This window comes from Oncorhynchus mykiss, chromosome 2 (genome assembly GCF_057628025.1).
Source record: "Oncorhynchus mykiss isolate SJ-2025 chromosome 2, ASM5762802v1, whole genome shotgun sequence".
NCBI lineage: Eukaryota > Metazoa > Chordata > Actinopteri > Salmoniformes > Salmonidae > Oncorhynchus > Oncorhynchus mykiss.
In genome coordinates this window covers 50,545,474-50,561,162 of record NC_143023.1, presented here as the reverse complement: position 1 = coordinate 50,561,162, position 15,689 = coordinate 50,545,474, and the positions used below count along the sequence as shown (strand labels likewise).

At 42.7% G+C, this 15,689-nt stretch overlaps 1 protein-coding gene across 1 annotated transcript; it reads right to left on the bottom strand.

Moving 5' to 3' along the window:
• Positions 1 to 5,211: 5,211 nt before the first annotated feature.
• On the bottom strand, positions 5,212 to 15,115 carry faxdc2 (fatty acid hydroxylase domain containing 2). Its single transcript, XM_090201564.1, has 9 exons — positions 14,719 to 15,115; positions 13,289 to 13,365; positions 12,767 to 12,864; positions 12,464 to 12,567; positions 11,751 to 11,872; positions 10,465 to 10,670; positions 7,360 to 7,465; positions 7,025 to 7,191; positions 5,212 to 6,443 (listed from the first exon to the last, which is right to left on the bottom strand). Exons 2-9 carry the CDS (start codon positions 13,361 to 13,363, stop codon positions 6,287 to 6,289), a joined length of 1,035 nt encoding a protein of 344 aa, XP_090057690.1. The 5' UTR covers positions 13,364 to 13,365; positions 14,719 to 15,115; the 3' UTR covers positions 5,212 to 6,286.
• Positions 15,116 to 15,689: the final 574 nt, after the last annotated feature.

The window sequence follows — 15,689 nt, the reverse complement described above, 5'->3', positions numbered from 1 at the left end:
AACTTTTTCCCCCCCTGTCTTGTGGGTTTAACTCAAGGGAACTGTGAGTCAATTGAGTGTGCTTGTATGATTGATTGAATCACTCAAGAAATTGTTTACTCGAGGAATAAAGACATGACTTTCCGAATGCACCCCCAGTGAATGTCCCCTCTCACTCCTCCTAGACCAGGATAGAGGGGACAGGTAAGACCTGTCCTTTGGGGTCCAGTCTAATCGTTAGCACAGTGCATCAGACCCTGTGGTTGGAACTGTTGGTGCTCCAATGAACTCAGCAGGACACCAGGCATGGCGCCCCCTAGTGTCAGGTGGACTGGCGAGAAAGAGGGGAAGGGAGGATGTAACCCACTTTGGGTTTGTCAATATTCAGAGGTTATGAATGGCTATGATGTCTGGGGACTGAAAAAAAAGGACAAAATTCCATAAAGCCAAATAAATGAAGATAGCTGTATATGAACCATAGATTTTTTTAATAGTTCATTACCATTACAATATCCTAGGCTTGTCATGAGGGGGACTAAAATAATAAAAACAAATGTAAAATACTTGAATGAGATCTTGTATTATAGCATTTAATATCCATAATATCTGCTTTGTAGGCTGTGATTTGCTATTGGTGTTATTTGTAGTAATTGTGCTGTTCCTTATATCTAAAAAACAAACAACCAAAAAAAAACATTAAATGGACAAAAAAAACTTCAACACCAACTCTGTCATCGTCCTGTTATTTACTTGTCTGTTCCCTGTAGGGTATTCCAGAAAGCAGTTTCATTGAGTTAACAAGCTAATTTTGATCAACTGACACTGTTTTTCTGTCTTTTTTTTTTTTTTTTTTTAAAGCTACATTTGTATATTGCTGGTTGTTGTCAACTCACTGGCTATGTTTGAGCAGTAATGCTAACAGCCGACTGCAGAAGAAAGTCTACGGGTGATTTCGGGGGAGGTGCATCTGCAACAGCTGAAAGTTGGACACTGTTGTGGTTTACCTATAGCAAGGCTCCAACCTCCATACCACACATTTACAAACGTACAGTTATGACTATAACTACTGTTCCCTGAAGGAGGGAAACTAGGTACAATACAGCTACGGGGAGCTTGCGAGCTAGCGCCCTCTACTGAAGAACATTAGAATCACGCCTGACAAGGCCAATGAAACCCGTGCCTAACTGTAAGCCCCACCGTCCACAGGCAATAAACCAGAGGCACGGATTCATTCTTTCAATTCAGTACCGCTCTTCACCAAGCCCAGAACTGGGCAGCACGTGGCCGAAAAGGTGTACCTTATTTCCCTTCTTCAGGGAATAGTAGTTATAGTTATAACTGTACGTTCCCTTTGTCAACTTTGTGCAACACAGCTATGGGGATAGCCCCAAGCCAACATCAAATGAAATGGCCCACGGCAGACCACCCAGAGTTCCAAGCCAACCTGTGGTATTTGGGTATTGCGCAACCCCTGGTCCATTCAATGTACATGCATAACACTCATACCAGACACAAGGCATGTAACCTCCGCTGTTCCTCAGAAGCAAACTGAGGAGGCGAAAAGGGTAGAGCTAGAGACCTGTAGGACATAGTCATGACTTAGTCTGCGTTAGGACACAACGTCGCCTTAGAGTCGCCACGGGTAACTTCCTACAAGAGGGGTGAACGGATAACGCGTGGAGATCTCCAACATGGCTCCCGGGTAGTGTGCACACTGCTCTACAGCAGTAGGGAGCGAGCTATGGATAAAAGGGGGCGAGATTGCAGCCCTCTCTGTCTGTATGCCGCCACTGTCCAGTTGTCGGTCCTCACCACCACACGCTGGCCTGACAACGGGAGTAAATGCATGAGTGCTATGTACCCAACCCCCAAATTGAGCTGCCCTCACAATGCATACACTACCCTCGGGGGGATCGTGATCTGTCGTGATCAACTTGCAGGATATAACTTGACACATGCTGCTGGTCCCTCCACCGAGCCAGAGCCCGTAGGCATGACAGGACCGGTTTAGGTGCCGCAATGCGTCCAAGCGAGTGTCTATCAACCGCCAAAGGTCGCAACAGCCCGAGGGGAACCATGGCGATCATAGAAGTCATCATCCCCAATAAGCGCGGGCATTGGCCAAAAAATGTGACACAGCCTAAATTTGGCCTGGGGTGCTTGTTTAGGGCACGCAGGATTAAAATGGGACGCAATGTCTCACCCCTTTTGCGAATCAGCCGTCCTGGGCCTCTGACATAGGAGCCACTTGGATTGCCTGCTTCTTAAGAAGGGAAGAAATCTCCCCCCTCACAACGGGGTGCTGATGCCTCAGGAAGAACCAATGTAATGATGCTGTAAAAATGTGAGGGATGCACAACGAATTGTAGCCTGTACCCCAAGGTCAACGTTCGCATAATCCAGGACGACAGAGAGTCTCCCGTAATGCGCTATGTAAAGTTGTGTAATGGCTCCTTGTGGACTGTGGCAATTTGTTTATTTTTCCATGCCTCTCTTGTTTTTTCAGCACTCTGAACAACCTTGGAACTTGGCTACCCCAAGTTTAAACAATGTGTCTAAGTGCCAACGTTTGCCTGAAGCCCAGTCCACTCTGGGCTCGAGGGCTTCGGCTTCCAGTGTTTTGGCCATGCTATTTGGGAGTACTGTTGTCACAGTGAACATCTGGGGAGGGGACCGTGCCATCTCTCCTGTCATCGAGCTAGGTGCACAGGGACTGCTGCCTCCCCTGCTCTGCAGAGGGACCAGCTTTCACTTCGCCCATGGGAGTAAAACAGTGCCTGTGCCAAGCAGACTGGTGCAGACTGAAGTCAACTTGGAGTCGTACGATGACGTGTGGTCCTCCCACTGTGACTCATCGGGAAAGAATGCAGTTTATTATTATTTTTTATTCAGGAACATGGGAATTTAACCGCAAAATACATTTTTATGTGCACTACGTCATCAAGCACAGACATTTGTCCGCAACAAGTCAATTTGATGGAAACATCACTAGTAGGAAAATAATACTAGAATATTCGCATGAAAATCTGTTGCCAATTGGATGGTAACCTAGCTACTGTTGGTTCCTATTTCAGTCAAGTCTTTGGTCCCGTTCACCTGGGTCAAACAAAAACACTGATTGGTTGAAAAATAGTGCCCCCCACTAGCCAGGCGCTGGCTGCATGATGCAGCTGGTGAGAAGCAACTGGCGACTGCATGTCCTTTGGTCACATGGTTTTTGTAAAGTTCATGCAGTGAACAAGTTGGACAATTTTTTTATCCCTGTATACATATTTTGAAAGGCAACTTAGTAAAATGTTATCCGCTCGAACGCGCCCAATTATACCATGCCAATCCAATTTCAAGACCATATACAGTACTGGACAGAAGTTTGGACACCTACTCACTCAACGTTTTTTCTTTATTTTGACTATTTTCTACATTGTAGAATAATAGTGAAGACATCAAAACTATGAAATAACACATGGAATCATGTAGTACCAAGAAAGTGTTAAATCAAAATACATTTGAGATTCTTCAAAGTAGCCACCCTTTGCCTTGATGACAGCTTTGCACACTCTTGGCATTCTCTCAACCTGCTTCATGAGGAATGATTTTCTAACACTCTTGAAGTAGTTCCCACAAATGCTGAGCACTTGTTGGCTGCTTTTCCTTCATTCTGCAGTCCAACTCATCCCAAACCATCTCAATTGGGTTGAGGTTGGATGATTGTGGAGGCCAGGTCAACTGATGCAGCCCTCCATCACTCTCATTCTAGGTCAAACAGCCTGGAGGTGTGTTTTGGGTCATTGAGTTGAAAAACAAATGTGTGCAAACCAGATGGGATGGCGTATGGCTTCAGAATACTTTGGTAGCCATGCTGGTTAACTGTGCCAGGAATTCTAAATAAATCACTGACAGTGTCACCAGCAAAGCACCCCCACACCAACCTCCTCCATGCTTCACGTTGGGAACCACACATGCGGAGATCCTTCGTTCACCTATTTTGCGTCTCACAAAGATACAGCGGTTGGAAAAATAATCTCACATTTGGACTCCGAGACCAAAGGACAGATTTACACAAGTCTAATGTCCATTTCCTGTGTTTCTTAGTCCAAGCAAGTCTCTTCTCTTTATTGGTGTCCTTTAGTAGTGGTTTCTTTGCAGCAATTCAACCATGAAGACCTGATTCACACAGTCTCCTCTGAACAGTTGATTTTGAGATGTCTGTTACTTGAACTCTGTGAAGCATTTATTTCGGCTGCAATCTGAGGCTGGTAAATCTGATGAACTTATCCTTTGCATTAGAGGAAACTCTGTCTTCCTTTTCTGTGGTGGTCCTCATGAGAGCCAGCCCTTGATTGGTTTTGCGACTAAACTTTCAAAGTTCTTGAAATGTTCCGTGTTGACTGACCTTCATGTCTTAAAGTAATGATGGACTGTCATTTATCTTTGCTTATTTGAGCTGTTCTTGCCATAATATGGACTTGGTCTTTTACCAAATAGGGCTATCTTCTGTATACCACCCCTACCTTGTCACAACACAACTGATTGGCTCAAACGCATTAAGAAGGAAAGAAATTCCACTAATTAACTTTTAACAAGGCACACCTGTTAATTGAAATGCTTTCCAGGTGACTACCTCTTGAAGCTGGTTGAAAGAAGGCCAAGTGTGCAAAGCTGTCATCAAGGCAAAGGGTGGCGACTTTGAAAGATCTTGACTATAAAATACATTTTGATTTAACACTTTTTTGGTTACTACATGATTCTGTGTTATTTCCTAGTTGTTTTCACTACTATTCTTTAATGTAGAAAATAGTCAAACATTCAGAAAAATCCTTGAGTAGGTGTTTCCAATCTTTTGACTATCTTGAAGAGATTAAGTAATACATATTTTTGGGGGGACAGTTAACTGGATAAACCATTGATCCATGGGGGTGGCAGGAAGCCTAGCGGTTAAGAGCATTGGGCGAGTAACTGAAAGGTTACTGGTTCGAATCTCTGAGCTGACTAGGTCAAAAAATCTGTTGTGCCCTTGACCAAGGCACTTAACTCGAATCGCTCTGGATAAGAGCTTCTGTTAAATGACTTAAAATGTAATTCTGCTTTCTGGATCAGTCACATCACTGATGGATGATGGATGGATGAATACTGTAGCAGACTACGGATTATGAGAGAATTGGTGTAAAAAAGAGAATTTACAGGTGTGACGATGAATGCTGATTGTGTCAAAGCTTTGAAACAAATGAGATGTTTGTTTTTTGTTAAGGTTTTATTCTGCAACAATGGCACAGTTTATGAATTACGGGTCATGTAAAAATCTATACTGACTCCCAAATCTCAACCCAGGAGTCAGACTCTACAGAGCACAACCCTTTAAGGACCAATTTATCATTCAATCAATACAGATCATACAAATGGTGACAAAGTTGATTGTATGGTTTTCCATAGACCAAAATCCACAAACTTACTAACAATAAGCATACTGTAATCACCTTATATTAGTACGTTTTTCTCCAGTTACACAGGAATCACTCAAAGAACTGCATCTTTAATATGTGTGCCAATTACAGTAATAAAGTGCCGTCCAACAATCAGATTATAAAATGTAGTATTTATAATTAAAAAGCGGTATGTCCCGTCCTTATCTCCAAGCTGCAAAGTTTATACTTAACAGCGGAGAACAAGGTTAGACTGAAAAGGTAGAAAGTGCTACTGCTAGGAACGTTATAACAAGATGAAACAAAAGTCTTCTGATCATGTAGGTAAAAATAAGTAAATTACCACCATGTGTTTTCAGTGTAATGAGGTGCTAGAGTCAGGGATAGGATGTAGATGCACAAAAGTAAACAGCATATTGGGTCAACTTCCGCAACAACTAAGAGCGTTGGAGCACGAGGCTAAACTTCTCCCGTTTTTTTGTCCCGCGGCTACCACGTTGTAAGAGCGTGAAGCAAGCCTGTGCACATGCGCAGATAGCGTGTGTGACTGTGAGAGCAAAGTCTTGCATCTTGCTCATCACAACATCTGCGTTGCTGCTCGTGCAACGTCATTTTGCTGACTCTACCTTTAATAAGAACTCCACTGTCTCGACTACCAAGATTAGAAAGGAACAGTGGGAGAGGAGCAAGCCCAGTGCCAGACTTGAGGATGGGAATACTGATTGCATCTCTATAATCTCTCCTTTCTCTGTGCACTTGATCATAGATATTCCTCTAGCTCATGTTTACACCAATCCAATGATTTTAACCGTATGGACGAGTGCACACTACAGGAGTAAGGAGAGATTATTGGGATGTAGGTGGAGGTCAGAAGTGACGGGGTAGAATCACTGGACCTTCTTGGGGGGGTCTGGGATGCTCTCGGTCAGAGGGGTGAGGCTGAGCAGCAGGGTGTGACGCTCGTAAGCCTTGGTCTTCCTGAAGTTGGCGTCGGTCCCGTGTAGCCTGTCCAGAACCCCCAGGACTCCAAAGTTCTGGTTGAACCTGCAGAGATGGAGGGTAGGGGACATAATTACTACAAAATAAAACAGTGTGCTGTTCTTAACGTTTCCTCCTTTGAATTTGACATGTACATTGCCTGGCTAAAGCCACAGACTCGCTGTGTTTCAGGCAGGCTAACTTGTCCATGTGACAAATCCCAAACCAACCCCCACTCTTTTGCACGTATCAACTCCCCTTTTCGGATCGGGAAGGATTAGATTTAACAAGCATAAGCAATATTACAGAAAAATTCCACCTAGCCTTCAGAAGAGATATGTGGAGGAGCTATTACCATACTTGGCCGGCAGAGTCAACCAAGTCCAAAGTACAAACAAAGAACTGGACAGGGATTCACAGTAATAAAATGCATATGCCAAGAACAGTGTGCCCTATATCAGTTAACATACCAAAGTCCCCTCTGGGAAAATTAAGTAATTCTGGTATGTCCCAAATGGCACCCTATGCCCTTTATAGTGCACTACTTTTAACAAAGTCCCATAGGGCTCTGTTAAAAAGTAGTGTGTTACAAAGGGAATAGGGTGCCATTTGGGACGCAAGTCTATCTTGCATAAGACAGGACTCACTTGAGGTGGTGGTAGTCGTGGAACTCGGGGGAGGGCAGGAAGGGGAGGTGGTAGCCACAGTGGGAGATGGTGGTGCTGACCAGAGCCAGAGCGTACCACAGGGTGGTTGTGACCAGGTGGGAACCCAGGATAACAGGGCCGATCAGGGCAGGCAGCATGTTGGACAGCTGGGGGTGGGGCAGGACCATCAGCAACATGGTTTTACATTGTTTAGAAATATGGTTAGAAATTATCTGCTTACAAGATTATCCACAATGCAGTGTTTCAAGCTACGGTCCCCTAGTTTGACTTTGAGAGAGAGAAAGAAAGAAGAGTGGTAGGCATAAAGTGCTCACCACGTGCTCCAGAGGATGGGCGTAGAGAGAGACCACTCCGATGGGAGCCGTCCACTCATGGTGCTGCTTGTGGAAATGCTTGTAGAGGGCAGGATGGTGAAACAGCCTGGCAGGGAAGGGATCACAAGTTAAATGTCAGAGAGTTGTCAGACGGTCGAAGATACTGTCAGGGTGAGTTGTATTTTCACTCTCAGCTCTCTGACCAAAAATATAAAAGGCAACATGTAAAATGTTGGTCCCATGTTTCATGAGCTGAAATAAAAGATCTGGGAAATGTTCCATTTGCACAAAAATTATTATTTCTCTCACATTTTGTGCACAAATTTGTTTACATCCCTACTTTGCCAAGATAATCCATCCACCTGACAGGTTTGGCATATCAGGAAGCTGATTAAACAGCATGGTCATTACACAGGTGCACCTTGTGCTGGAGACAAAATACACTCTAAAATGTGCAGTTTTGTCACACAACACAATGCCACAGATGTCTCAAGTTGAGGGAACGTGCAATTGGCATGCTGACTGCAGGAATGTACGAGAGCTGTTGCCAGAGAATTGAATGTTCATATCTCTACCATAAGCTGCCTGCAATGTCATTTTAGAGAATTTGTCAGTACGTCCAACTGGCCTCACGACCCCAGACCATGTGTAACCACGCCAGCCCAGGACCTCCACATCTGGCTTCTTCACCTGCAGGATCGTCTGAGACCAACCACCCGGACAGCTGAAGAAGCTGAGGAGTATTTCTGTCTGTAAAACTCATTCTGATTGGCTGGGCCTGGCTCCCCAGTGGGTGGGCCTATGCCCTCCCAGGCCCACCCATGGCTGTGCCCTTGCCCAGTGATGTGAAATCTATAGATTAGGGCCTAATGAATTCATTTCAATTGACAGATTTCCTTACATGAACTGTAACTCAGTAAAATCGTTGAAATTGTTGCATGTTGCGTTCAGTATAAATTCTTTGCCACAGCATTGAATGTGCTTGTAACATTCTAGCACAAAACATAATCCTTTTTGTCGTTCCATATGTTATGTGATAATGCAACATGTTCATGTTGTCCCTTTACTTAGTGCATAGCCAACAAAGCACTAAAATGTAAAAATGGTAAGTGTACCTTCTACAGGCTGATAAATTCCAGCTGCCTATTAAACCAGAGGTTGACCCCTCTCTGGTGATGGGGGTCACAAAAAAACAGCACTTAGAAAGCATTTAATACCCTAAGTGATATTTCTGGGGATAAAGGCTGAAATTCAGCTATCGGCACTTTAACGTGATAGAGATGTCTAATCCCTGGTTCACTGGCCTTGCAAGATGGCTTATGTTTTGACCAGGGCCCAGGCACTTGGAGGCAGCTGGAGAGCGAACAGAGATAAGGATGAGAATATACGGTACCTAAAGAAAATATGCACACCCTTTGACTTTTCCCCACATTTGTTGTGTTACAGCTTGAATTTAAAAATGTATTAAAGTTAGCGTTTTGGGGGTCACTGGCCTACACACAATACCTGGTAATGTGAAAGTGGGATGTTTTTCAATGTAATTTTTTTTTTTTATTGAAAAGCTGAAATGTCTTAAGTCACCAAGTATTCGACCCCTTTGTTATGACAAGCCAAAATAAGTTCAGTAAACATTTGCTTAACAAGTCACATAAGTTGCATGGACTCATCTGTGTGCAATAATAGTGTTTAAAATTATGTTTGAATGACTACCTCAACTCTGTACCCCACACACACAATTATCTGTAAGGTCCCTCAGTCGAGCACTGAATTTCAAACACAGATTCAACCACAAAGACCAGGGAGGTTTTCCAATGCCTCACCAAGAAGGGTAGATGGGTAAAACAAGACAAAGCAGACACTGAATATCCCTTTGAGCATGGTAAAGTTATTAATTACACCCAGTCACTACAAGGATATAGGTGTCCTTCCTAACTCAGTTGCCAAAGAGGAAAGAAACCGCTCAGAGATGTTAAAACAGTGTAATGGCTGTGATAGGAGAAAACTGAGGACGGATCAACAACATTGTAGTTACTCCACAACTCTAACCTAATTAACAGAAATGAAATAAAATAATAATAATATATATATATTCAAAAACATGCATCCTGTTTGCAACAAGGCAGTAAAGTAATCCTGCAAAAAATGTGGAGAAGCAATTCACTTTTTGGCCTGAATACAAAGTGTTATTTTTGAGGCAAATCCAGTACAACACATTCCTGTGTTCCACTCTTCATATTTTCAAGCATAGTGGTGGCTGCATAATGTTATGGGTATGCTTGTAATCATTAAGGACTGGGGAGTTTCAGGATTTAAAAAAGAAAAAATGAATGGAGCTTAGCACAGGCAAAATCCTAGAGGAAACCCTAGTTCAGTCTGCTTTGAATTCACCTTTCAGTAGGACAATAACTTAAAACACAAGGCCAAATATACACTGGAGTTTGCTTACCAAGAAGACACTGAATGTTCCTGAGTGGCTGAGTTACAGTTGACTTCAAGATCTACTTAAAAATCAATGGCAAGACTTAAATGGTTGTCCAGCAATGATCAGCAACCAATTTGACAAAGCTTGAAGAATTTTGAAAAGATTAAAATGGGCAAATGACCGCAAATGAAAGCTCTTAGAGACTTACCCAGAAAGACTCACAGCTGTAATCGCTCTTAGAGACTTACCCAGAAAGACTCACAGCTGTAATCACTGCCAAATGGGATTCTACAAAGTATTGACTCAGGGGTGTGAATACTTAGTAAATTAGATAATTCTGTATTTCATTTTCAATAAATCTTCTAAAATGTAAAAAAAGAAAAAAGAAGGGGTAATGTGTGTAGATGGGTGAGAAAAAAACAGCCATTTCCTCCATTTTGAATTCAGGCAGCAACAACACAATGTGGAATAAGGCAAAGGATACACTCTGAAGGCACTGTCATGAGTATCTTGTCTTTGGAACCTCTCAGAGGAGCGTGTCTGTTTCCCCATATGCATATGTCCGTCTATTGTTTGTCGTAATCGTTCGCTTATCTTTGGGTACAGCATTTTCCACACAAATCAATTATTCCTGACAAGGCACTGTATTGTATATGAGAAACCATGCTGCCCCCAGTCCTTACCTGTGCGAGTAGTAGAACAGAAGCTCCTCCAGCACAGCGCAGAAGGCCATCTCCAACAGGCCTCGGTGGAAGGTGGGCAGCTCTGGGCCGCAGGGATTCCCACTAGAAAACATAACCGCCCAGCACACCACCACCATGGGAGCAGAGATGAAGAGCTGGTTGAAGACCACCGTCTTCACCGCGTGGCGCAGCTTCACTGGGTCAACCTAGGGGATGGGGACAGTTTTAGTGGCAAATGTCAGGTCTCCGTTTCCTTCAAGTAATCAATTATCATCACCCATTTCTGCAATCATTAGTCTTCTTGTTTATTGTTCACTTAGTTGAACTTGTTTTGTTTACTTCAACGTTTTTCAATGTCTGCTAGTTTTTAAGATGTAAGTAAGGGGGTCTAATTTGACCTCGTTCGTTGTGTACCTAGAATATAATTACTCTAGCCGGCACCATCAATCTTTCTTAGGAAACCACAATGTAGCACATGACAATAGTCATTTGTGTCCATCGGTCTGAAAGAATTTGAATGGTATCCATGACAAATCCACAAATGTACAAATCAAACACTCGCTACATACATCACTGTAGAGCCGACGTAAACAGATCTCTGCTTTATAATCAGATAAAGAGGTTATGTGCAGTTGGCAAAGTATAGTTATCCTCAATCCGGTCTCGTGTTTTCTGAGCTTTGCACCCTCACATTCAAAAATCATCACTGACCTTTGAAACTCACAGGGCAATTCTTCAATATCTGGCTACATTATTTGGTGAGTATATCTAGCTGCATTTGGCATATATTATAAACAGGTAATGTTTATGACTGATAAGCACTTTGAGTAACACAATGTCACTTAAGTATCTAATCTTCCACAGATTGCAGGAGATGGCAGGGTAAACACTAAGTAACCAGCGGTCCTCAGTAATGGCAGTCGTTCTCTCGCTAGTGTCCTGTAAAACAACATCTGTTCATCAAACTCAGTAAGAGGACATTGGTCCGATCGACTGATGGACATGCCATTCATAGAGACCTGAGTTTTTCCTGACCACGGGACCTGAACATGAACAGGAGAGAACCTCCTGGCCCTGTTTATGATGACACTGAATTTCACAACACACATGCTAGTACAAACACTCGCGCACGTGAGAGCACACACACACACACACAACTCCTTTCACTAGAGTGAAATGTGAGGCTTTCATAAAGATGATCCTGATTAGAGCCCTTCCTGTTTACTGTAATAAATGGAGGTCATGATGAGATACAGGTGTGTAAAACAGGATTAGACTGACTGTACCGGGTTGTTCTTGTCCACCTGTATTCTGTAACGGGTGATGAAGTTGGGCATTCCAGTGTAATCAACCAGCATGAGCAGAAGATTGGACCCCCAGAAAGCCGCAAAAGGCACAAACATCGCCCCTGTTCAGCACAACCAGAATCAATGCATTACATGCAATACAACAACCGCATCATGTACACATGAACTAATTCAAGATACAGCAAGATACAGCATGCCCTAACATTATCTAAGAACAGCTCAGCAGGTTTCACTCAATCAGTACATTAACATCTCAAAAGTGATATAAAACCAAAGATGGTGACTGAAGTGCCAAAACGGTCCCTATTTTGCCTTTACAGTGCACTACGTTTGACTAGGGCGGTATGTAGGGAATAGGGTGCCATTTGAGACCCAGCCTTTACAAATCACATGACATCATCTCTAGACAGATGTTTGTGCCTAATAATGGACGGAACATAAATATACTTCACTATTCTGGGGAGAAGAAGAAAGAAGCCTGAACTTGCTATGTTGTTTGTCTTTATTATATCACCCAGATATCAGAGCTGTGGAACATCGGAATTCCATGAGAGAGTTGTACTGGGCTGCTCGCCACAGTCTAGTTCTTCCTGTTCCTTTGTGCAGCACATAATACTTCCTTTAGTTTACGTCGGATGTTATTTCCAGCGGGACACCGGGCTTCAGAGCCCACCAGTTACATTGTCTCTTACCGGCATAGAACAAGGCTGTCTCGTGTCCCTCCCACCTCTGGTGTACTTTGGTCCACTGGTTTTGCCAGAAGTCTCCTGATGCTCCCCAAAACCTCTGCAGATGCCTGGGAGGCACAGGGAAAAGGCTATGGTTACAACTAGTCCCACAAATCTGTGGTTGCAATAACAATTCAATATTGTTCTTATTACTCTAAAATGGAACAAATTCATATTATTCCAGTGTTCACAGTGTAAATATCGCATTGGTTCATGTTTGTTCTGAAATCATCTCTTGTCCCTACAGTGGATGTTTGTTGTTATTACCATGTTAAGGAGTTCCCAAAGGCTGCCAGGACAAAGAGGCCAGATCCAATGACGATGACCGCTTTCATCACCGAGTCCAAAAGGCCTCCTGGGGCCTCCTATAGGAAGAGAAAAACAATATTTATATAAACAAATCTGCTCTATGACCCAACAGTCAGGTTGCCTTCACAACTCTTTACTTTTCAATTGCTCACTCTCTCAAGTCACCTTCTGCAATGATCACTATTTCCTCAACTCACATCATCATGTGTATAAACTGTATATATTCCCTCTGCACTGGATAGAATAAAATGCAGTCCTACAAGTTAGACCTGTACTGACACGTATCCAGATAAGTACAGTCAAGTAGCATAGGTCACTCCTTTTAGCCTGCAAAACAATCGCACCTGACACAGAGTACAAGGAGTGAAATGTTAAACAAGACTGCTACCCAGGCTAGAAAGAGACTGTCTATGACTCGGTCTTACTTGTTCAACAAATGCATCGGGAACATCCAGATGTCAATTGCACTGATGCTCTTACCTGTCTTTGACTGCTTGGGTTCATCTGGACAGGGACCTGACCTTTGCTGTTCATTTGAGTGACGTCGCCCTTCATGTCTTAAAAGAAAACACATTTAATGTATATAATGCAGGGTGCCATACTCTTATGTAACATGTTTTCTTTTCACAAAGCCCTGGCTGTCCTGACGGGGTCAAACTTTATTGTCCAAATGCTCCGAATACAACAAGTGTAGACTTTAACATGAAATGCTTACTTACAAGCCCCTAAATATTTACCAAGTACACTCAAATAAAAAAGTAACACAATAAGAATAACAATGAGGAGGCTATATAATGTTTTATGATTGATTTATATTGTCCAAAATCCTGTCGAATCGTATGATTTTACAACAATAGGATCGTGGCTGGAACGTACAGTTGCAGGTTGATGTATAATCGGATTACCATTCATTTGAGCTCGGATTTTCAAACAAATTCCTGAGGATAACAAGCAAGATTGGCATGCATTCTACCAAGATTAGTGAAAACAATCTTACCGACAATGATTCTATAGAAGTGTGCATCTATATTTTTTGAAATGATAAGGTTGTTCTTAACAAAAGCTTGCAGTGAAAAATGGCTAAATCTAATCCGGGTATATCTTTTGGATCAACCAGACAACAGTCTGTTTACATTGGGCAACAAAAGCAGGCTAGTGTAAATTCTGCATGCCAAGCATAGGCCTAACTAACCCAATATGTAGGCCTACTATTTAGGAGCCTAAACATTCCCCATACTTGTTAAAGGTCCAAGGAACTTATTCAGTACGTTATTTTCAGAAGTAGACTGGCTCTGCATCGATTCACAATTGCGATACGGTTCTAGAAACATAAAGCACTTTACTTTCATATCACATCATAATACACACCCTGTAGGCTACACTGTTTTGACCGGCTTTGCAGTCAAGTGTTTCTCAGCGATAACACATTTCTGGCAGCCTTCTTTGTGTTACACGCAGGTGTTTGGCGCGTACTAGACAGTTAAATTAGCGGTCCCTCGGTCTTCCACGCTATAACGTGGAGATGGTCGCGTGGGAACAAGACCCCTGTCAAGGTGTGTGTCAACTTGATGCTTTTTGAAAATTGTTTCTCGCTGATATGAAAGGTCCTTTGGTTCCCAAAACCGTACCGCAAGCAATGCGTGTGATAATGTTCAGACCGAGCGCAGGGGCTCTTACTGACGCCTTCCTCCAATGATGTGTCATTGAAACGAGAGTCCTGGTCAAGGACTAAAAACACAGTTGGCTAAATAGACTAAGACTGCCCTGTTGACTGATTTTTTTTACAGATTGCACAAGGCTCAGTGAAATTGATAGCCTGTAGAATATAGTAAACTCCAGATCAGTATCCAATCCAACGTCAATAGAAGGAGATGAGCGCAATATGTAGATACGGGTAGCCTGCTACTTACTGCTGTAGTTTCATCGGACGATCGCAATCTGCGCAACTACGTTTCCAGTCGGTAGGTTATATGCAGCCTATTTTTTCACGTACAAGTCGCAGCTTCAATTGGATGGATTTTCAACCCTATACGACTTATGATTGGTGGATAAATTGTCAGCTGACCGCGAAAAGACGCACAAGGCTGCGCTCTCCTTTATCTTCGTCTCGATGATGGCTTTTGTTATCTTCTGTCTTCTACATGTGTCCAGGTGAAGGTTGAACGAACTGTTAATGGCCTTTTGTTATCGCCTTTCCCCTGAAACCCTGGCCGGGTTGAGCGGGGGATTGTTTTTATTCCCTGTGAAACGTTATAGCAGACTATACGGACTTCGCCTTTTCCTCTGGTTAGATTCAAGATTGGGACTGAATTGGGCCACTGTCAATTCCAGATCTGAAATTGATTCTGTGTTTCTGGACTAGGTTTAGTATAGAATAGAAAATAATAACTTTATTTTTACGGTCTTATGTTGACTTTGTTGCACAACATTCAACAAGTGATGACCATACCTTTCTTATACAGTAAAGGGTCTGAAAAATTCAGAGGAAAAGTTGGTTTTACTTTCGGACATTCAACAGACATTCGCCAAAAGCCATTTAAAATTGTAAAAATCAATAACGAATTGATTGTCACAGAAACATAAAAATTGATGTGATTTATTCTATAAATGTCTAACATACTTTTACAACTTTTGTTTTGAGTAACAATTCCAGTTTTGATTTGATAGAGGGCATGTAGTCCGTCTAGAGAGCGTGTGGTCAAAGTTCTAACGAGTCTGTTATACCCTATTGGAAGGTGCCTGGCATAAAATCCTGCATCTTCAGTCATATTAAATTAGATTACAGGAAAAAACTACGGGATGAAGGGATCAGGCCTCACTAACAAAGAAGACATGTGGATGGATCAAGAGGACCAACACAACCAAGAGGATCAACATGGAC